The 23,000-nt window shown below is 44.7% G+C and overlaps 1 protein-coding gene across 1 annotated transcript; it reads left to right on the forward strand.

Annotated features, from left to right (window-relative positions):
• The first annotated feature begins 74 nt into the window (after positions 1-74).
• Positions 75-22,284, forward strand: nlrc3 (NLR family, CARD domain containing 3). The gene is made up of 18 exons (XM_056297288.1): positions 75-388; positions 1,573-1,836; positions 1,970-3,713; positions 4,116-4,202; positions 4,457-4,540; positions 5,723-5,806; positions 5,907-5,990; positions 6,296-6,379; positions 7,426-7,509; positions 7,873-7,956; positions 10,025-10,108; positions 10,752-10,835; positions 13,901-13,984; positions 14,564-14,647; positions 15,842-15,925; positions 17,082-17,165; positions 21,651-21,734; positions 21,958-22,284. The coding sequence occupies exons 1-18, from the start codon at positions 256-258 to the stop codon at positions 22,046-22,048; spliced, it is 3,411 nt and encodes a 1,136-aa protein (XP_056153263.1). The 5' UTR covers positions 75-255; the 3' UTR covers positions 22,049-22,284.
• The last annotated feature ends 716 nt before the right edge of the window (positions 22,285-23,000 follow it).

Below are 23,000 nucleotides of genomic sequence, written 5' to 3' on the forward strand. Positions count from 1 at the left end.
GATATAATTTCTGCAGGGGAGCAATATAACGAGCTCAGTGCTCTGAGACGTAATGGTGGCTAAAACCTCTCATTGGCTGTGTGTTATCAAGGCACTTGTCTGTTGACGTTGATTCGTGAAATCTTCGCCTCCCTGCATTACAAACCGTCCTGTATTTCATGTATTTTTACCTTGTGACAATGAAGCCACTCTAGATTATGCGTGAAGGACGTGGAGGGGGGACATCCTTAAGCAGGAACTATCACACGTTCACTGATGGAGAGGAAAAGCCACTACGACTCGATTCTGGACAGAAGCAACCGCATCACGTGGCAGGGGGATTGCTATGTGGATCTTCAATCCTTTGCCCCCCGCAGTCCCTCCACCAAGGGGGAATCAGAGAGTAGAGGTCAGTTTTCCTCCCATCACGTCGACATGAACCCCCTGCTGCCTATTCTTCTCTCTTCGTCCTTCCCTTCTAACCTCTCTCGCTCTCTGCCTCTCTGCCCGCCTGCCATGTACTTGAAGAAATATAACTTGAGTTGTGCCATGCTAGTAAAAATGAATAAATAAATAAATAAAATTAACTGAAAGGGGCATCCGGGTAGCGTCTATTACGTTGCCTACCAACACCGGGATTGTCGGTTCGAATCCCCGTGTTACCTCCAGCTTGGTCGGGTGTCCCTGCAGATACAGGCCATGTCTGCGGGTGGGAAGCCGGATGTGGGTATGTGTCCTGGTCTCTGCACTCTACAGTCTCTTTCCTCTTCCATGAGCTGTTTAAATCAGATACCTATGAGTCCATTTTTAGAAGAAGAAAAAAGAGGAGCATTCCAGTGACAGGGATGTCTGGTGACTGCTGATGGTTATCGCCTCAATATCCAAGGACATATAGGCTTTAATGTGATATTCATTCCATGTGTATCCTCCGGCCGTGTTCTGACCCTTTCCTATTGAGATGCTTTGTGTAAAAGGTCCTGTTTATGTATGAATTGTTTCCCCCCTCAAGATCAGAAAAACGGACAAGGCCTTTCTTTTCTTTTCAATTCCATTTTGCTTACTCTCCTTAGCAGCGAAAATATTTTTACAAAATAATCCCAATTTTGTTACAAAAAAATGTGGTGGGAAATGTTTGCCCCTGGTTTTTTTTCATGACAAAAAAAAATAGCTAAGATGACAACTACATTCGAAATTCATGCCTTTTACATGAAAACTATAAGGAAATTAAAATTTACTTTTCATCATTGTTACACTTCATACTTGACTTATTCAACATGTATTATGTTGGTTAGAACCAAAGGACTTGTTTTATTTTTTGTCTCTATATTTTTTTTTGGTCAGCTTGGCTTCATTATAGGAAAAAGGTTGTCACTGAACATTTTATAGTTTCTTTTTCGCCAAAATATTAACTTCATTTGAATTCATATGATATAAAAAGCATACAGTTATAAAATTTCAACTGAATAAACATTAAAGTTTCAGCACTTTGTGAGCAGAAACATGTTTACATTTATTATCCCTACATTAGAATGTCAAAGGGTTGGGGTCCATCAAATTGTTCTGGATTTTTCTATCCTGCCTGTTTTGTCCCAGATTCTGACTGGATCCACAAGCATCTACAGCAGCTGCAGCGATTCATGACCTCCTCTTTGCTGGGGGAGGCGCTATCTTACCTGAGGAAGATGGATCTGCTGAGTGCAACCGAGGAGGCCCAGGTCCAAACAGCTGGACAGCTGTCAGACCGGGTTTCCGCCCTCACAAACATCCTCACCAGCAGGGACCCACAAGGATCTAATACCTTCCAAGCCTTCATAGAGAACTCTGATTCCCAGGTGTCCCAGCTGATCATCATGCATGGTATGAGTGGAGTTTGTAGTCCATTGGCTATGGCATAGGGTTGAACAATAATTATATCCATACTTATATTACAGAAATATGTGTAAAATGTGGTTCTTCTCTGGATTTACATGTCAACATATATAACTTGTAGACCCCATGGTGAAGAAGCATAAGGAGGAGCTACTACAGCGCATGGAGCAACACAGAGACTGGGACTTGGTCAGCCAGCCAGGCCTGAATGTCTCCTCTCGAGCCTTGCTCCTGGTTGATGGGCTGTCTGACCTACAGCAGAAGGAACATGACCTCATGCAGGTGGAAGCTATCCGGGGAGGAATGAGGAACCATATCAGGCAGCTGGACCTCTGCAAACTCCTGGAACCTCTGACTCGAGTCAGCCTTCCTCCCAGAGTCTCCCTCACTGTGGGGGTGGCTGGTATCGGTAAGACTACCCTGGTCCGACACTTTGTCAAGCAGTGGAGCCAAGGATCCGTCTGCACGGATATCAGCTTTGTCTTACCTTTTGCCTTCTGTGAGTTCAACTCAACTGAGAAGCTTTCAGTTGAGAGGTTGGTGAAGCTAGCTTTCCCACATTTAACAGACCCTTGTCTGGTCCTGAGCAGTGCTTGTCGGACGTTGCTGATATTCGATGGTTTAGATGAATTCCGATGTCCTTTGAACTTCTCTGATGCAACCATCTGCACTGACCCCAAAAAAGAACTGTCTGTCGATGAGTTAGTCACCAACATCATCCGTGGGAATCTGCTCCCCAAGGCAGCAGTGTGGGTGACATCCAGACCAGGAGTGGCCTCAGTCATCCCCGGAGGACTGGTAGACAGGGTGACTGAGATCCCAGGTTTCAGTCCAAATGACATCCAGCTATTCCTAAACCACTACTTTTCAGAGAAGGATTTCCCAAGTAAAATATGGGCACACTTAGAGTCCCATAAGATCCTGATGGTGATGTCCTATATACCAAGTATTTGCTGGATAGTGGCTGACACTCTGAGGTACCTCTTACAGAATGGCTGGCAGGATAGCCTCCCCAGGACATGCACTGAACTTTATTCCCATTTTTGCACCATGAAGGCAGAAGCTGGAGAGCCAAGAGGCAGGGAGCCTGTAAAGATGGAACAGCTCCATGGGAGCAATCGGAAGCTGCTGGGGAGTCTTGGACGTCTGGCATTTTATGGACTTCTCAAGCGCAAGTATGCCTTTACTGAGCAAGACCTCAGGGCCTATGGAGTAGATTTGTCCACTCAGAGTAGTCTTGGCACTGGGATTCTTGTACGTGAAGATTCACCCATCTGCACAGCCTACCGCTTCATTCATTTGACCGTGCAGGAGTTTCTGGCGGCTACATTCTACCACATTGCCTCCAAACGGGCCATCTTTGATTTGTTCTCTGAGAGTGCAATGTCCTGGCCAAAGATTGGCTTCCAGAACCACTTCAGGAGTGCCCTGCAGCACTCACAGCAAGCCGAAGATGGTCACTTGGACTTGTTTATGCGCTTCCTCACTGGCCTGCTTTGTCCAGTGGCAGCGAAGCCTCTTGTGGGACTCCTTGCTCTTGGGAAAGATGATGGTAGTCACAAGTCCTGGGCTGCAGGATTCATACAAGACCTCTTGTCCACCGGGGCCTCCGTAGTTTCCCTGCGCGCTGTCAACCTAGCTTACTGTCTGCAGGAAGTACACTATACAGAACTGTTGCGGGTTATAGAGGAAGATTTACGAGTTGGAACCCTGGGTGGCAAGTTGACACATGGTCATTGTGTGGTGCTGGCCTATCTTCTCCATGTTTCCCCAGAGTGCAGCGAGGAAACCAACCTATCTGCTTGTCTGAACTACACCACAGTTAAATGTCTGCTCCCTCAGCTTCTATTCTGCAACTCTCTCAGGTCAGCTCTTTAGTTTCAACAAATTTTTGTCTTCAAAAAGAATTGTAAGGCTAAAATTCAGGTTTTTTCCTGACAGCCAAGTAAGTTTGTACATACTAGCAACATGACTTGATGGGATGCTCAACATATAGAACCCCAGGACTTAAAAGGTCAGAAAAAAATCTTAGTGTATATAACTATATCTATGAAAAAGTTGGTACATACCTTAGAATATAAAAATATCTAAAGATCTAAGTTGTTAACTAGGTAAAGGTTTAGGGAATTATGAGTATTTTTTTACAAAGTAGAGAAATCTAAAAAAAAAAAAGGCAAAGACACAGCTGCATGGTTAGGAGTTTCACTGATTAACAGTTGTCTTCATCCCCTGGCCATATGACCTTTAACTGACATTTCCAATTGCAGACTGGAGAATAACAACTTCAAAGATGATGTCATGGAATTGTTGGGAAGCTTACTGAGTGCCAAAGACTGCCATATTCAGAGGATAAGGTTAGATTACACCTTCATCTCAATTTATTTAATATAGAAACGGGCCTGGGAATTACCATCATTTCTATGTGATAATAAAACAAAGCAGGACCTTTCATTAATGTCCTTGTAAGTGATGACATACCTTATTCATGGTTCAGTATTCAGCACTCTCAGAGGAAACCATGGCATACAGCAGCTGCTGCTGCTGCTGCTGATGATGATGAAGATATTTTACTTGGTAATGACATCCTATTTCCTGTGTTGTGTCCTAGCTTGGCAGAGAATGCCATCGGCAACAAAGGCGCCAAAGCTCTTAGTCGAGCCCTCATGGTCAACAGGACGCTAACCGCACTCGAGTAAGTGAGATCTGTTTGATACTGTCTGCCATTTCATGACTGATATCAGCCCAAGAAAGAATGCCCATATTTTGAAATGCTTGTTATATATATATTGTTGTTTGCTACTACTACTACTACTACTACTACTACTACCACCTCTCCATCCAACTCACTCCAGAAATCTTCTTTCTCTTCCATCTCACACCCAACTTGTGGGGCATATGCACTGATAACATTCATCAACACACCTTTGATTTCCAGTTTCATACTCATCACTTTGTCTGACACTATTCACCTCCAACACAATCATGACATACCCATCCTTCAGAATTACCCCTACCCCATTTCTCCTCCCATTCATACCATGGTAGAAGAGCTTGAACCCACCTCCAATCCACCTTTTACCAGTCGTGGTGCCAACATTCAAAGTTCCGACTCTCACCTCCACACTCCTACCCTTCCTCCTCTCCCACTGCCTCTGGCCATGTCTTCCTCCTCTCCTTCTCCCTTGCCCAACAGTAGCATAGTTTCCACCGGCACCCTGCTGGCCAACAGTACTGGTGGCGGTTGTTGGTAACCCGGGCCTCAACCAATCCAGTATGGAAATCTGATTTCCTCTCAGGTTTCAGGTAGTGCTATGTGATATGGAAAATATTATTATCATTATAATCATAGGGAATTTTACCTGATATTGATATACAGACGGGTGACAAATGAATGGGAAAACCTGAATGTTTTTTCCATACAGTGAGGGGGTCTGGGGGCTCTGTTATGCTATGGGGGGCATTTTCCTGGCATGGTTTGGGTCCACTTGTCCCCTTAGAGGGAAGGGTCAAATCAATACAAAGTTATTCTGAGTGATCACCTTTATCCGTCGAGCGCCGCAGCCGGAAGCGGCGCTCGACGCTCTGCGAGCAGAGCTCGAGCAGTGCGGAGCATCGGGACGGACGTTCAGTGGCGCGAGGCCAGTTCTCGGTGCATGTGCTGCCGCTAACAGCTGTAGTGCGCCCTGGTGGCGGAGGGGCAGAGACAGTAAATAGACGAAGACTATTCTGCTGTCCACTACAGTGGACATCCTGGAAAACAATGTTGTTCCCCAGGATGTTGGTAGGAAGCTCAAAAGAGTGTACGTTGTTTGTGTTTAGTGTGTTTCTGTTGTGATTGTACTGTCACCACCACTAACTAGTTGTTGTGGATCAGTCTCCGTGGCAACAGCATAGGTCCTAAAGGCGCCAAGTTCCTGGCAGAAGCCCTCAAGATGAACCAAGCCCTTGTTTCAATCAGGTGAGTGTATCATCTCCCGTGGATCATCTTCAGAGTTCTTCTCAGGGAAAAAAACAAATACCAGAGTAGCATCTTTCTGACTTCTCTCACCACACTACAGCTTCCAGAACAACGCCATTGAGGAGGAAGGTGCCCGGGCCCTCGCAGAGGTGCTGCAGTCAAACCGCAAGCTCGTCTCTCTGAAGTGAGTCGTGAGTCGCTGGCCTTCAAACTACCGAAACTGCCCAACGGTTCATGTGTGTTGTATGCGTTGTGCTTTGTGTCATTGTGTGAGTGGTTTAAGGATAAAAACAATGCGTGTCCTCATAATAACTCGACTGCAGCCTACTTACGTACCTGATGTTTCCAGTCGTTCAGTTCATTGAACCGTATTGTGTACATGAACTCTTGTGCAGTTTTCTATGTAAACACTCCGCCACTTTAAAGTGATGGGAATCCCAGTGGTAGGCTGTTTTGTGATTCGCCTGTTGTGTCCTTGTGACGGCTCAGCATGCAGAAGAACTCCATCAGGGCAGACGGAGGCAGGAGGATCGCCGAGGCGCTGAAGAAGAACCGAACGCTCACGGAGCTGATGTAAGTTTAACTTCAATACCCACCAGTTCATTTGACACCCTGAGGTTGATGAATTTATACTCCATACATATTGTGTTAACACTGAAGATGAAAAAAAAACAGTTTAGCAGGTTGCGTTAACCTTCAAAAGTCTGTCAGGGTTTTTTGATCAAATAATATGAAATGCAGTAATTCAGTTTCAGTGAGTGAGCGCCAACATTTTCCAAAATCAATCATTTTTGGTTTTGTATTTTTTCTGATTTAGAATATTTTGAATTATACTCGTGTTTTTCTTGCCCTGGTGGGCCACATGAGAATACTAAATAGCATGGAAACCATTGAAGATCACACATTCCTCTCTAGAAATTAAAAATTTACTGGACCATTTTAAGCGTTGACATGTTTCATCAATGCCGTCGTCATGACGATCTGCACATTTTTTAAAGCTATTTTATTAACTGATGATTGTACCTTTTGAATGACTGCTCTTTATTTATTTATTTATTTATTTATTTATTTATCCTTTTTGCACAGGGAAGAAGCCAAGATCATTCTTTTGCTTAAATAATCATAAAAACAAAACTTCAAAGCATTCTTGAGGTGCCCTGCCACACTTACCAGGTTTTCACGTAGTTAAAACAAGTATGCTAGTGCAGAGTGTGTGCTGGTGGATAATAATAGCTTTCATTACACTTCTTACATGCAAATCTTTACTGCCACATCATCGCTTTTATTTTCCCCTCCACAGGAAACTTGTCTTGCATCAGTTAGCTGCTAGTTAGTGCAACACATAAAACAACACCAAACATGCACAATTAAGAGCCACCAAAAAGAAATTAAGATAGATAAAATCAAAATACAGTAACAATTCAACATAGGAGTAGAAAGATTGATGTGCAATGAGTATAGCAGCTGCAAATGTGCAACTTACAGCCTTGCAAAACTTAGCATTGAAACCAAGTTCAGTACTTTGCAGACTGAGCAAAGTAATAATGTGTGCTTATGCTGGATGCATGCTTATGGGTTTTTGTTTTTTTTGGTTTTTTTTCTGTTTTGTGCATCTGCAGCCTCTGCAGTAACCAGCTCGGGGACACGGGAACAGTCGCTCTGGCCGAAGCCCTTTCTGTCAACCACACCCTCCTCTCTCTGCAGTCAGTACCGTCCTCAGTAGAAACCCACTGAATCCCCTCACGTCATCACAGACAATGATACCTCAGTCACTCACCAACTCCATTTAGAAGGGCACCGTAACCCTTTGAATAACCAGCCACCCATTACTCAGAATAAACTGAGCAACCTATGAGCAAAATAGATGTAATGGAAATATGATGAGTGGTAGTTAATGAGTAAAATGATTTACATTGGGACTTTTCTATATTCCGTGTTTGCTTCTTTGTGATCGTATTATGCTGTTAAGTAGAATCCACTGCCTCTCAAAGGATTCAAAATACACGTCTGGTGCCGGTCATGAGAATATTTCTATGAATATTTATTTTTTTCTGTCATTGTTCCAGCCTGCAGAGTAACTCTATCAGCAACAAGGGAATGGCAGCCCTGACCAAAGCGCTGAGGCTGAACCGAGGCCTCATCTCCTTAAAGTGAGTATGACGTCCGGAAGCCTTGAATATCGTTTAGACGGTTTTCCAGTTCTATTTCCATTCCTCGGGTCGAGTGGAGAGCGCCACCGCCGCTCGCTCAGCCGTCTCGAGTTCAAATTCAGGTTTCCGTTCACAGCTGTTTGCACAAACATGCAGTTAGCCTCAGTAGGACGAGTAAAGACACCAGGACGTAAACACAGCATACTGAAGGAGAAGAAATTACATCAATGAACAACTATCTACCCAAGCATGAACCCGAAATCTACCCAAAATTCACAATACAATGTATTATCTATCTATTTATTTATTTATTTATTTATTTGTGATTTCCCCCTTTTTCTCCGCAGTTGTATCCAGCCAATTACCCCACTTTTCCGAGCCGTACCGGTCGCTGCTCCACCCCCTCTGCCGATCTGGGGAGGGCTGCAGACTACCACATGCCTCCTCCGATACATGTGGAGTCACCAGCCGCTTCTTTTCACCTGACAGTGAGGAGTTTCGCCAGGGGGATGGTAGTGCGTGGGAGGATCACGCTATTCCCCCCAGTTCCCCCTCCCCCCCCGAACACGCGCTCAGACCGACCAGAGGAGGCGCTAGTGCAGCGACCAGGACACATACCCACATCCGGCTTCCCACCTGCAGACACAGCCAACCAACTGTGTCTGTAGGGACGCCCGGCCAAAGAAAACAATATTTTTAGGCAGAAAAACTCCGAGGCTCTTATCTCCGCGGAAGAAGAGTATCTGTGGAAGAGCACCTACATGCCAAACATTATCCAAACATCAGAATAGATTAGTAAATGAGGAGTTAGGGGATGCACAGAGTGTAAAAAGCAAGACTTTACAATAGAAATGCGATATTGACCTTAGTAGGGGATTTTAAGCTACATTGATATGCTGTACAATGTTCAATACACTTAATGTTCAAACAAGTACACTTAAAATGCAACACTTGATGCTAACTAACAGATCGAGTCATTGTTTTCCAAGCCACAAATAAGCCTCAAGTCTTGGCACTCAAGTCCCAAGTCCTAAGCTTTGAGTTTCAAGTCCTAAACTAGTCATCATGTGCTCTTCACCAAATTTAATGCCATTTCAACATTTTAACAACAGAGCAGTGGTTAAATTTGCATACTCCTCAAAGGCGTTTTATCTTTGGGCTCGGAGAAGGTCTCAGATCTTTCCAGTCAAAAGGCTCGAGTCCAAGTCAAGTCATGAGTCATTGAGGTTAAAGTCAAAGAGGAGTTTCAAGTCTGTTTCATTTTTGTCAAGTCTGAAGTCATCAGGGGGCATCTGGGTGGCATGGCGGTCTATTCCGCTGCCTACCAACACAGGGATCGCCGGTTCAAATCCCCGTGTTACCTCCGGCTTGGTCGGGCGTCCCTACAGACACAATTGTCCGTGTCTGCGGGTGGGAAGCCGGATGTGGGTGTGTCCTAGTCACTGCACTAGCGCCTCCTCTGGTTGGTCAGGGTGCCTGTTTGGAGGGGGAACTGGGGGGAATAATAATTATTGTTATTATTACATTATATAGCACTTTTCAAGACACCCAAGGTGCTTGTAAAAAATAGCGTGATCCTCCCACGTGCTACGTCCCCCTGGTGAAACTCCTCACTGTCAGGTGAAAAGAAGCGGCTGGTGACTCCACATGTATGGGAGGAGGCTTGTGGTAGTCTGCAGCCCTCCCCGGATCGGCAGAGGGGCTGGAGCAGAGACCGGGATGGCTCGGAAGAGTGGGGTATTTGGCCAAGTAAAATTGGGGAGAAAAAGGGAGAAAATAAAAAACAAAAAGTCTGAAGTCATCAAGTTTGTGGCTTGAGTCTGACTTGAGTCCCAAGTCCGATGACTTGAGTCCACACCTCTGCTTTCTGCTAGCCAAACATACAGCCTGTAAAAACGATAACTACTGTACTAATTATTGCTGTTTGCCCGGTTAGAAATGGTGCTGGGTTCCAGCATGAAGGAGAAGAACCAGTGGTTAAAGTTGCTGTAAAGTTTCAGCCTCTTTTTTTTTTCATTTCTGCCTCTGTGGCTTTTCCCTTTCTCCCTTCCTCCCTTCCTCCCTTCAGCCTGCGAGAAAACTCCATCTGCGTGGAAGGAGCGAAGAACATGGCCGACGCCCTGCGAGAAAACACCTCCCTGCAGGAGCTTGAGTGAGTCGCTCTTCTACGGTGCTGGGAGGGAGGGAGGGGGGGGGGTCTTGGCTGTGTGAAACATGTCGGCCCTATTTCGTAGTAATACCCGTCAGAGGAAAGTGCTGCCATCCAGAGAATCAGGATTTGAGCACCGCGGGATGTGAGCCTGGGAAACCTGGTGGGGTTCAGGACTGGAGCCGTGTGGTCATCCATGATGTTTTTATTTTCCTCTTCATTTTTTTTTTCTGCCCCCAAGTCAGTTTGGTTCACTTTTCAGTCTTTCAGTATGAGCTCAAGATGCACCCCGCGTGATCCCGAAGATTTACTTTGTGATTCTGTCTCACTGTGTGTTGGTAGTTGCTTAACTCGCCGGCCGCTGTTTGGTAAGATATTCTCAGGGAAACGTGTTTCAAGTTTTCATCACAGCAGCCAAAGGAGGAAGAAACAGGCAGGTAGCGTCAAGACTGAAGAGGAAGTGAAGTTGCGTCTGACAAGCAGTGATATGACAGAACGAGCTTGTATAAGACTTCATCCACCAGACAGAGCTGCAGCATCAATGAGTAAAACGAAAAATGTGTGCGTGTTTGTCTATGTTTGTTCGTGTGTGTGTGTATATTTGTCTATCTGTACGTTTGTGTACGTGTTTTTATGTAAATTCTAGTCTCACAGCCAACCTGCTGCATGATGAGGGGGTTCAGGCCATAGCAGGGGCAATTAAGGTCAACCGAGCGCTAACCTCTTTACAGTAAGAACACACACACACACACACACATACACACTCACACACACACACAAGATTTTTCAGATCTTACAAATTAATTTTCTTATACATATAAATATAAAAAAGTCCCCCTCTTTCCCCCTGCCTCCCCCCCATGGGGTGGTGTGTGTCTTCTCAAACTTGGGTCCTCTACCAGAGGCCTGAGAGTTTGAGGGTTCTGCGCCATACCTTTGCTGTACCTAGAACTGCACTCTTCTGGATGGAGACCTCAGATGTTGCTCCTGGAACCTACTGGAGCCACACTCTCCCAGGTTGGGGGTCAGAGCCCCTAGTGCTCCCATTACCAGGGACCCCTTCGGACTTCACCTTCCACATCCATTCCAGTTCTTTCTTCGGCCCTTGGTATTTCTCTATCTTTTCTTGTTCCTTCTTTCTGATGTTCCTGTCAGCCAGGATTGCCACACCTGTCACTACTGCTCTCTTCCGCTCCTTGTCAATCACCACTATGTCTGGTTGGTTGACCAGCACCTGCTTGTCCATCTAGAACTTGAAGTCCCACAGGGCCTTTGCTCTGCTGTTCTCAACCACCTTTGGTGGTGTTTCCCAGCTGGACTTGGGGACTTTCAGTCCATATTGGGAACAGTGTAGGCTGTTGCAGCCTGCTTCTTACACCCTGCTACTATGTGCTGGATTGTCTCATGGGCATCTTTGCACAGCCTGCATCTTGGATCCAGTCTACTGTGGTGGACCCTTGCCTCTATAGATCTGGTCTGGTGCTGAGTGCCCGCTCTTGTGCTGCCATGATCAGAGACTCTGTGTTGTCCTTCAGACCAGCCTTTTCATCCCAGATAGTGGCTCTGACCCTCACCAATACTTGCCCCCCGTCATTTCGCTGCTCATACAGTCTCAAGAGTGCTGGACTTCGGGGGGAATCCTCCATGCATTGTGAGGAGTTTTCGTGTGTTGACCTCTGTGGCATCCATTTCCTCCTGTGTCCATATTATCCCAGCTGGGTATCTGACGACTGGTAGGGCGCACATGTTGGGACCTGCCTTACTCTCTGGAGGTGTTAGCTGTGGTTGACCTCCTTGCTTTCTCGCCATGGCTCCCATTGGTCTGTGTTATACCCAGGTACTTTTAACTGTCCTGTATGCCTGCAATCCTACCTTCTGGTAGCTCCACCGCTTCAATCTTGATCACCTTCCCTCTCTTTGTCACCATTCAGCCGCACTTATCCAGTCCGAATGACAACCTAATGTCATCGCTGTATATTCTGGTGAAGTGGCTCAGTTAATCGGTCTCGTTCATGATTCAAGATTCAAAATCCAATAATGTATTGCCATATCAACTTTATAGCTGATTTGGAATTTGTGTCAGTGTGCTCAAAGATAACCACAGTAAACACAACCACACAATACATACTACAAGAAGTGTCCACAAAGAAATACTGTTACAATTGTTATGCCTAACACTGTCAGGCAAAGGGACTGCTGATGGAAACTAGCCAATTAGCTAATAATTGAATTATAATAACAATTATAATTCAGTTATTGCAACCCATATGGCCCATGCCCTTAAGGTGACAAATTGAAGTGCATGTGCTTAAAGAGTCTATACAAGTTTATACAACCAGTGAAGCATTTAGGGTGTAAATTGCTTCAGGGTAAGTGCTACTGAGGAAGCAAGATGTTCTGGTCTTGATACTGTGGCGTCTTTTACCCGAAGGAGGATGATTGAATACGGGGTTGGCCGGGTGTTCAGATTTAGATTCCGACAACTTTATTTATCCCGGAAGGGCAATTCAGTTTTACAGTCTACCCAGACCCTTACACAAACTCACAGACATGCAGCAACCAGCAGTATGTCAGTGACAACAGATAGACCAGTACATGGGCAAGAGATGCACACTGGCACCCTCGTGTGGCCTTGCATGCAGACTCACACGAGTTTGCATGCATGGCCACACGGCGTGTGAGGAGTCCTTCGGAATTGTGAAACCTTTCCGCTGAATGTGGATGTGGTACAATTCAGAAATGGTGGGGCGTTCACAGCCAGTTTTTGAAGCTGTGTGCACCACTCTGCCCAACAGTTCTTTCCCATGGGCTGTAGAGTTGCCATACCATACAGTTATTGAGAAGTTCGCACACACACTACAGCTCTGTAGAACTGTAACATTGCAGCCCTCCACTCTCCAAATTTCCCAAGTTGCCTTAGAAAGAATAATCTTTGGTGAGCTTTCTTCTGGATGGATGTGAAGTTGTCTTCCCGTGTCAGGGAGGAGGAGGAGATTGTAGTCACACTTGGCATACAGCTTGATGTCATCCATGTAGAGGAGGTGACTGATGGATACCCCACTTCTGAACTTGTATCCTTAGCCACTCTTTGCGATGATGTGACTGAGGAGGTTCAGGCCTATGTAGAACAGCAGCGGGGATGGTGCCTCACCTTGATATATGCTGCATTCGAGGGTCACTTGTGCGATGGCCTTGGAGTAGGCCTCTAGGTTTGTTTTCCAGAGCCGTATTGAGTTCTTGAGGAAGGCTATCAGTGTTCTGTTGGCCTTGTATAGTGCCAAGAACTCCAGTATCCATGTGTTGGGGGCACTGAGTTGTAGGCTTTCTTGTAGTCAATCCAGGCAGTGCTCAGGTTGGTCTGTCTGGTCTTAGAGTCTTGGGTGACTGCTCTATAGACCAGTTGCAGGTGCTTTGACCCTCTGGGGTTGTTTCCAATGAGTTTCAATGAGTTTCGCTCATGTACTGACTCATGTGCCTATTCAGCCTAGCTAGCCCCTATGATCCCTGAAAGGAGCTTCCACGTTGTGGAGAGGCAAGTGGAGAGAGTACCTTCCATGGACGAGAAGGCTGGCGGATATATATCCCAAACTCTCAGGGTCATGGGGATGCTGGAGCCTATCACAGCCTATATATATATATATACACGTTTATGTTTTTGCAATAAAGGGACAGTGTGTTAGCAATTATTAGACTTTGCTTTGTGCCCACAGCTGCTTACACAAACATTTGGCATCATATGAATAGACCGGTGAAATATATTAATTAACCTAACGCGCTTCTCTTCTTTTCCACCAGCCTGCAGTGGAATTTCATCACATCCACGGCCACTAAAGTCTTGGCTCACGCTCTGCTGTCCAACTCTACTATGCAACTCCTGGAGTAAGACTGATATGAAAGCCCTCCACCTACCGGGATGAGCAACATGATCCAGAAAGGGCCGGTGGGGGTGCGGGTCTTGGTTCCAACCAAGCAGTTACACACCCGATTCTATTAGTCAACTGATAGTCTTTGCTAACGAAGGACCTTGATTTGTAGACTCGAGGTGTGTAACTGCTCGGTTGGAACAAAGACCTGCACCCACACCGGCCCTTTCTGGATCATGTTGCCCATCCCTGATCCTGTTACATATCCCTGTCTCTCTCACCTCCATATATATATTTATATCTGTGCTGTGCGCCGTGTAAAGTCTAATACGGTGATACAGTGTCTCTCTCTGAAAAAAAATATGTGTGTACTCTCAGATTTAGCACACAGGGATGTTATCTTGAGCAAATACAGATTTCCTGTGTCACTGATGTTGTTTAATGTTGGCCCTTGACTAGCGGTTGGAAATCGCAATGAACCCAGTAGAGTGGTGATGTTGGTGTGTAGTGTGATTAACAGTGTGTGTGTGTGTGTGTGTGTGTGTGTGTGTGTGTGTGTGTGTGTGTGTGTGTGTTCTCTCCTCTTTTCATGCAGTTTACAGGAGAATGCTATCGGTGATGAAGGTGTCTGCTTCCTCGCTAAAGCCCTGAAGACCAACGCTTCTCTGCAGACCCTATGGTTGGTGTCTGACTTGAATATTCTGTTTTCTTCTTTGTATCCTCTGTTCTGTACCCTGAATGTTTAACCATGTTATTATTTGTTTGTTTATTTATTTGTTTTGTGGCTGTGGTGTGCCGTCCAGATCAAAAATTAAGTGTTGTTGGGGTTGTTACTCTCGAGGGATCTTCCTGGTTAAATTAAATATATTAAAAAAAAGAATACAAGTTAATTGGACTTTGTACAGAATGACACCTAACACCCCACAAATGTGTAAATTAGGCATTCAGTATCTCAGCAATGTAGGTTTTGTTTTTTCAGTTTTAGATGATTTTGTTTGATTTCAAAACCCGGGGTTCGTGTCTGTGTGTTATTGTGTTGAGCATCCAGACATGTTACCGGTATGTGCAGACTTGGCTTGTCTGTTGATAAACTTGACCTTCATCAGATGGTGACTCAGCTGGGAGTGTTTACGATAGATACGTCCTGACCAAGCAGTTACATGTCAGTTAACTGCAGAACGGAAAGTCACACACAGACTGGTTTCTGTAGACGCGACGGCGCGTTTCTGCTCCTCCTCTCTTCATGATGTATTCATGTGCTGTCGTCTCCTGTAGCTCCACGAGGGCTCAGTGTGTTGTGTTGTGTTCCGTTGCATTATGTTGCGTTGTGTTGCATAGCATTGTGTTGCATTGCAGTGCTGTGCTGTGTTATGTTCCACTGCATTGTATTGTGTTGCAGTGCGGTGTTGTGTTGCATTGTGCTGCGTAGTGTTGTGTTGCATTACGCTGCATTGCGGTGTTATGTTGTGCTGCATTGCTTCGTGTTGTGTTTCATTGTGTTCCGTTGTGTTGTGTTGCATTGGGTCATGTTGTGTTGTGTTGCATTGTGTTGCGCTGCGTTGTGTTGTGCAACATTGCGTCGGGTTGTGTTCTGTTGTGTTGCATTGCGTTGTGTTGTGCTGCATTGCATTGTGATGCGTTACATTGTGTTCTGTTGTGTTGCACTGCGTTGTGAGTTGCTGTGTCATGACACTGACAAAGACCTGGTCAAAACAGTCTGTCATGGGTGTCCAGGTGGTGTAGCAGTCTATTCCGTTGCCTATCAACACGGGGACCGGCAGTTCGAATCCCCGTGTTGCCTCCGGCTTGGTCAGGCGTCCTTACAGACACAATTGTGTGTGTGTGTGTGTGTGTGTGTGTGTGGTCTCCTCAGCCTACAGGGTGTCTCAGCAGGTACAGCGGGTGCCACGGCGTTGGCAGAGGCTCTTATGGTCAATAAGACCCTACACACCTTGGAGTGAGTCCAGTCTCTCTTTATGCAGTCTCTCCCCGTTATTACGCCTTATTTTTACGTTATTTTATCTTGTATGCGTATTCTATTATTGTTTTAATCTTTATCTTTACTATTTACTGTTAATTTTACCATCTTGCACCAAGACAGCGAGACAAATTCCTTGTATGTTCTTGAACCACTTGGCAATAAATCAGATTTTGATTCAGTCGTATACTGTAATACTATATATTGGTATATTACTATAACCTGTAGCTCTCTTTCACCTACACTACCACTACCTTCCAGCTGTTTTCTATTTGTTCTTTCTACATTACTGCCCGCTCAGCGATGCAGTGACTGTATGGGTATTAAAGGACAGGTTCACTTTTTTTGAACCCAGAATACATTAAAACTTACGGTAACACTTTCTATGAAGCTTGCATCTATAACGCCCTATAAGCACCTGTAATGCCATATAAGCATCTATAACACCCTATAGTGTAGTATAGGGCATCTATGATGCCCTATAATGTGTATTACAATGACTAACAGCTATGGCTGAAGACTGTGAAATAGCACTGAAGTCTCATTATGCACCTCTACAAAACTTCAGCAGAACAAGTTGGCTATGATGCATTATGACATTTGACAGATAAACAGGCTAATGATGACATATTTATAATGCATAAATCCGTTTTGAATTATAACCATTCATAATTGATTGACATAATGTATCATAAAGGTGGTTATGAGGTGTTGTGAGGGCGTATATGTGGTTATAATGAATCTTTTCAATGACTTATAGCTACACTTATAGCAAAATAAAAATAGATAAATAAACATTATAAGATATTATTAATCCCCATATGGTGCATTATAGATGTAAGCTTCATAGAAAGTTTTACCACTTACGTTCTATGGAGCTTGCATCTATAACGCCCTATAAGCACCTATAATGCCCTATAAGCATCTATAACTTCATTAGACATATTAGACTATGTGAAGAGGTCACTTAGATGAGTGAAGAAACGTTTCTCTCAACAAACGTTGTGTCCAGATGACCTGGTTCACCTTCCTTTGATATCATGATTATTGTACTTCTTACATATTCTGTTATAATGCTTTTTGCCATATTTTGTCCCTTTTTTTCCTCGGTACCGTGCCATCCCTTGTGTTCCAGCCTGTGTGGGAACTCGGTGGGAATGGGTGGAGCGAAGGCGTTGGCCAATGCCCTGAAGAACAACAGAAGCCTTATATCTCTGAAGTGAGTCGCCACGGGGGTCGTCTTAAATCCTCTGTGTGGATCAGAGTCAGTCTGACCACTGATACACAATGCTGGCAGACTACAACCCTGTACTGCACCCCACTGTACTGTACTCTACTGTACTGTACTATACTGTACCCTACTGTACTGTACCCTACTGTACTGTACTATACTGTACCCTACTGTACTGTACCCTACTGTACTGTACTCTACTGTACTGTACTATACTGTACCCTACTGTACTGTACTGTACTCTACTGTACTGTACTATACTGTACCCTACTGTACTGTACTATACTGTACCCTACTGTACTGTAGTGTACCGTAATGTACTGTACTGTACTCTACTGTACTGTACTATACTGTACCCTACTGTACTGTACTGTACCCTACTGTACTGTACTATACTGTACCCTACTGTGCTCTACTGTACTGTACTGTACTATACTGTACCCTACTGTACTGTAGTGTACCGTACTGTACTGTACTCTTCTGTATATCGGTGTCGCTATGGTACTCCAGATACTTACTTGGAGCATATTTTGAGGCATGTCACGTGACCTTTTGATTTTTTAAAATTTCATAACGTGATCAATGCACCATTCAAGGTCTCTGTTTGAACTGTGGCGTCATGGAAAAGTAGAAGAAAGGGTAAAGGTGATAATGCACCTTTATTTAAGTTGCGTTATCGCCGGCGAGGGTCTCAGCACTCGTCACAAAGTCGCCGTGTCCGTTGTTTATTATTAGCCGAGACACAGGAAAGGAAACGAGTCAACAGGAAGTTTCAGCCACGCGATCGGGTTGGTCAGAGAGGCGCTCCAGCAACACCTTGAAACTAGTCATGAGATACTTTATGGTCATTGTGCGCACACAAAGACATGTCGTTTGGTGAGTCTCAGACCAGCAACACTACATAAGGTAAAGGATTATAAAACAAGATAAAACGAGAACAAACAACATTTAGTATAAATAAGTGAGGTAGTACAAACAAGTGAGGTAGTATAAAGTATAAACAAGTGAGGCAGTATAAATGAGGTAGTATAAATATGTGAGGTAGTATAAATAAGTGAGGTAGTATGAATAAGTGAGGTAGTAAAAATTAGTGAGATAGTATAAACAAGTGAGGGAGTATAAACGAGGTAGTATAAATATGTGAGTTAGTATAAATAAGTGAGGTAGTATAAATAAGTGAGGTAGTATGAATAAGTGAGGTAGTATGAATAAGTGAGGTAGTATAAACAAGTGAGATAGTATAAACAAGTGAGGGAGTATAAACGAGGTAGTATAAATACGTGAGTTAGTATAAATAAGTGAGGTAGTATAAACAAGTGAGATAGTATAAACAAGTGAGATAGTATAAACAAGTGAGGGAGTATAAACGAGGTAGTATAAACAAGTGAGATAGCATAAACAAGTGAGATAGCATAAACAAGTGAGGTAGTATAAACGAGGTAGTATAAATAAGTAGGTAGTATAAATAAGTGAGGTAGTATAAATATGTGAGGTAGTATAAATAAGTGAGGTAGTATAAATAAGTGAGGTAGTATAAACAAGTGAGGTAGTATAAACGAGGTATTATGAATAAGTGAGGTAGTATAAATAAGTGAGGTAGTATAAACAAGTGAGGTAGTATAAACGAGGTAGTATGAATAAGTGAGGTAGTATAAATAAGTGAGGTAGTATAAATAAGTGAGGTAGTATAAATATGTGAGGTAGTATGAATAAGTGAGGTAGTATAAATAAGTGAGGTAGTATAAATAAGTGAGGTAGTATAAATATGTGAGGTAGTATGAATAAGTGAGGTAGTATAAATAAGTGAGGTAGTATAAATAAGTGAGGTAGTATAAATATGTGAGGTAGTATGAATAAGTGAGGTAGTATAAATAAGTGAGGTAGTATAAATAAGTGAGGTAGTATAAATATGTGAGGTAGTATGAATAAGTGAGGTAGTAAAAATGATGATGAGACAATAAAAGACAGCAGCAGCTTCTAAAGCTCAAACTAGTGCGTGGGATTATTGCACACAGTGGTCCATATTGCAGCGGCTTTAGTAGCAGCGAGTCCTCAGCAGCTCTCGGCAGGTGTGTGTGTGTGGGTGGGGGTGGGGGGGGTGTTGGGGGGTTGGAGGCCACAGCTCTGGGGAAGAAGCCGTTCCTGTTACTCCGGGTTTTGATGGTGCGGTATCTTTTCCCCCGATGGCCAGGGAACAGACAGACAGTGACCCGGCTGTGTTGTGTCTTTGCTGGCTTTCCTCTGCAGGCGGCCAGCATACACAGCATCCAGGTCCGGGAGCACAGCTCCCACAATTCTCTGTGCCGTCTGCACCACCCAGGCCAAGTCCTTCCTGTTCCCTGCTGTGCAGCTGGCATAGCACACTGTGCCACACTGACAGAGGAGGCTTTCTGTTGTGCTTCTTCTGTACAAGCTGACCAGCAGCTGAGAAGGGAGACCGGCTTGTCTAAGTTTCCTGAGGAAGAAAAGCCTCTCTTGTGCTTTCTTCACCAGGTGGGGGGAGGTGGAGGTGTTGAGTGACCACGTGACTTATTTGGTTATGTGGATTCCCAGGAATTTGATGTTATCCACAATATACACATCGTCACCGTTTATGTGCAGTGTGTGGGGGGGGGGTCTTCCTGGATCTCCTAAAATAACTTAATCATGTTTGATTGATGGCTATGAACACCCCCCCCCATCCCCCGCTTTTTCTCCCCAGCTGCACTTGGCCAATTACCCCACTCTCCCAAACCATCCCAGCCACTGCTCCACCCCCTCTGCCGATCCGGGGAGGGCTGCAGACTACCGCATGCCTCCTCCGACACATGTGGAGTCCCCAGCCGCTTCTTTTCACCTGACAGTGAGGAGTTTCACCAGGGGATGTAGTGCGTGGGAGGATCATGCTATTCCCCCCAGTTACCCCTCCCCCTTGAACAGGTGCCCCGACCAACCAGAGGAGGCGCTAGTGCAGCGACCAGGACACACACCTACATCCAGCTTCCCACCCGCAGACACGATGTCTGTAGGGACGCCCGACCAAGCCGGAGGTAACACGGGGATTCGAACCAGCGATCCCTGTGTTAGTAGGCAATGGAATAGACCTCTATGCTACCCAGACGGCCCAAGCTATAAACATTTTTTGCTAAGTCAAGTCAAATCTATTTGTATAGCCCAATGTCACGAATTACAAATTTGCCTCAAGCGGCTTTACAGCAACACAACATCCTGTCCTTAGACCCTCGCATCAGATAAGGAACAACTCCCTAAAAAACCTTTAACAGAGGGGAAAAAATAGGAAGAAACCTCAGGGAGAGCAACAGAGGAGGGGTCTCTCTCCCAAGACGGACAACGTGCAATGGATGTTGTGTTTACATAATGAGGATAACAGAATTATAAACATTTATGAAGAATATGATGCACAGGAGCGGCACGGTGGTGCAGTGGTTAGTGTAGTCGCCTCACAGCAAGAAGGTCCTGGGTTCGAGCCCCGGGGTAGTCCAATCTTGGGGGTCGTCCCGGGTCGTCCTCTGTGTGGAGTTTGCATGTTCTCCCCATGTCTATGTGGGTTTTCTCCAGGTGCTCCGGTTTCCTCCCACAGTCCAAAGACATGTAGGTCAGGTGAATCGGCCGTACTAAATTGTCCCTAGGTGTGAATGCGTGTGTGTGTGTGTGTGTGTGTGTGTGGGCCCTGTGTGATGGCCTGTCGGCCTGTCGAGGGTGTCTCCCCACCTACTGCCCCAGTGACTGCTGGGATAGGTTCCAGCATCCCCGCAACCCTGAGAGCAGGATAAGCGGTTCGGACAATGGATGGATGGATGATGCGCAGGATGCCACTGGGACAGCCCGTGACCCAAGCCACGTGACCAGCATCAACACGCCAAAAAGAAAGAAAGAGGAGATGATGCAGATTTGCAATCCTTGTCATTTTGGGTTTTCACCTCCTTGCACTGGCCTGAGAGAAACCTTACAGGACGTAGCAGGAACTGCTCCATAAGAGCCATAATACCCCTGATGACTGGGCTCTTTCTGGGTCACAGTTATACCCATAATCAGAATGAAACGTGTCCTCACTGGTATTATTGTACCATGTAGCATCACCATGGCTTGTTGTTTGATATAGCAGTCCCACCACGCTGCGGTGTGCCGCTGCTGACTGCTTCCTGTAAGGAGGATTGTGTGTGGGTTTTTTTTTTTAATGTAGCAAGGCAAGATTTTTTCATTTTGGAGCTCTATTTTTGTTGTGTGGGCCTCTCGTCAGTAACCAGCACTCCCAACAGACCTGCGGTACACACAGCCAGTTGAGCTGCTAGGGCACAGTAATTTATGCATTGTTCACTAATTTCTAAGTGTGTATGTACTAAGATGAATGACTTCTGAGTGCGTGGTCTAAATGTGTTTCATTTTGTTTCATTAAAAGTTGGCTGGGATTTTATGTTTGATTGTGTGTGTGTGTGTGTGTGTCTGTGTGTGTGTCTGTGTGTGTGTGTGTAGCCTCAAGGAGAATTCTTTAGGCATGGATGGAGCCATATTCATCGCGATAGCCTTGAAAGGAAACCATCAGCTCACCTACATCAAGTGAGTAACATGATATCTTATTTCAGTGTGTGTGTGTGTGTGTGTGTGTGTGTGTGTGTGTGTGTGTGTGTGTGTTACTATGTAAGAGAAAGCAAGGTGGATTGTACAGGAGGAGTGCAGGTTTATGCTGTTGTTTTTTTCTTGTAACGATAGATAGATAGATAAATGAAGTCAACAACTGAATAAAAACAAAGTCACCCCCTTTTTTTTACTTTTCTTGCAGCCTGCAGGGAAATGGCATCGGAGAATCCGGGGCAAAAGTCATATCTGACACCATCCGGGCCAACTGTTCAGACTGTATGGTGAAGATCTGACACCAGGGGGCGCTAAGTGGGCTTTAAGAATAGCCAACTGCGTGTTTTAGAAGAAGAAACTAAGCTCAGTCGCGCTCGTGCCATACTCAGTCAGTCTCAGTAAGGATGAGAGGGGAGTAGAGGCCGCGTGACCCGAGGACTTGCTCCTCAGCACGCGGAAATGAAACTTGAATATAATGATACTGTTTTTCTACCGATAGAGCGCAGAATTGAACTGACAATATTGCACTCTCACAAAGCCGATGACAATGTAAGATATTAATGAATATTTTCACAATAAATTATTGCATTTTCCTGAAAATACTGCAAGTTATGTGATCTCGCATTTAAGCATAAACCTGATTGTGTATCTGCAAAGTGTAGTTCTACCTTTATCCAATTTACATTTTACTTACCGAGTGGTGGCATCTCATTTAATTCATCAACGTGCGCATTTATACTGTTGGTGTTTATTTGCACACGTGAAAAAACCAGTACTTGTGCGGTAAGCTGCTAAACTAACAAGCTAAGGTTAGTGCTGTTGTCCTTTCCCCCTAGAAAGACAAGGCAGTTTAGTTTAACGGAGGATTACGGACAGCTTTATGAGGACTCTTCCCTTTGTCCTACTCAGCAAAACGGATATTCTGAGTGTTATTTTGTACTACAGACTTAATCCCACAGACAAAAACTCCACACATCGCCTCGGTATCGAGAAACTTGCCACTTTGAATCTTTTTGCTTGGCTCTTAACACAGTTGAGCCTTCAAACCCCGTGATGTATCTACACTTCAGATTGATTTATTTCACCATTATTCAGAGTCTGTTTCGAATAGGAGCAACCCTGTGGTCTGACCACCAACCACACAGATTTAGCCTGGAAAACCCAAGTGCGGAAGTGCAAACATAGTGTTTATTTTAACTTGGTAGAAAACCTGGTTTGTGACTATATTTAATGGAAAATGTTAAGCCGTGT

Source organism: Lampris incognitus, chromosome 17 (genome assembly GCF_029633865.1).
Source record: "Lampris incognitus isolate fLamInc1 chromosome 17, fLamInc1.hap2, whole genome shotgun sequence".
In the NCBI taxonomy this organism is placed as follows: domain Eukaryota; kingdom Metazoa; phylum Chordata; class Actinopteri; order Lampriformes; family Lampridae; genus Lampris; species Lampris incognitus.

What these genes read in the sequence shown, in the direction of transcription:
- nlrc3 (XM_056297288.1), top strand. Translation starts at nt 256, where the DNA reads ATGGAGAGGAAAAGCCACTACGACTCGATTCTGGACAGAAGCAACCGC. An exon ending in TGCCATATTCAGAGGATAAG is followed by an intron (nt 4,203 to 4,456) that starts GTTAGATTACAC and finishes GTTGTGTCCTAG; the next exon opens with CTTGGCAGAGAATGCCATCG. An exon ending in CGCAAGCTCGTCTCTCTGAA is followed by an intron (nt 5,991 to 6,295) that starts GTGAGTCGTGAG and finishes GTGACGGCTCAG; the next exon opens with CATGCAGAAGAACTCCATCA.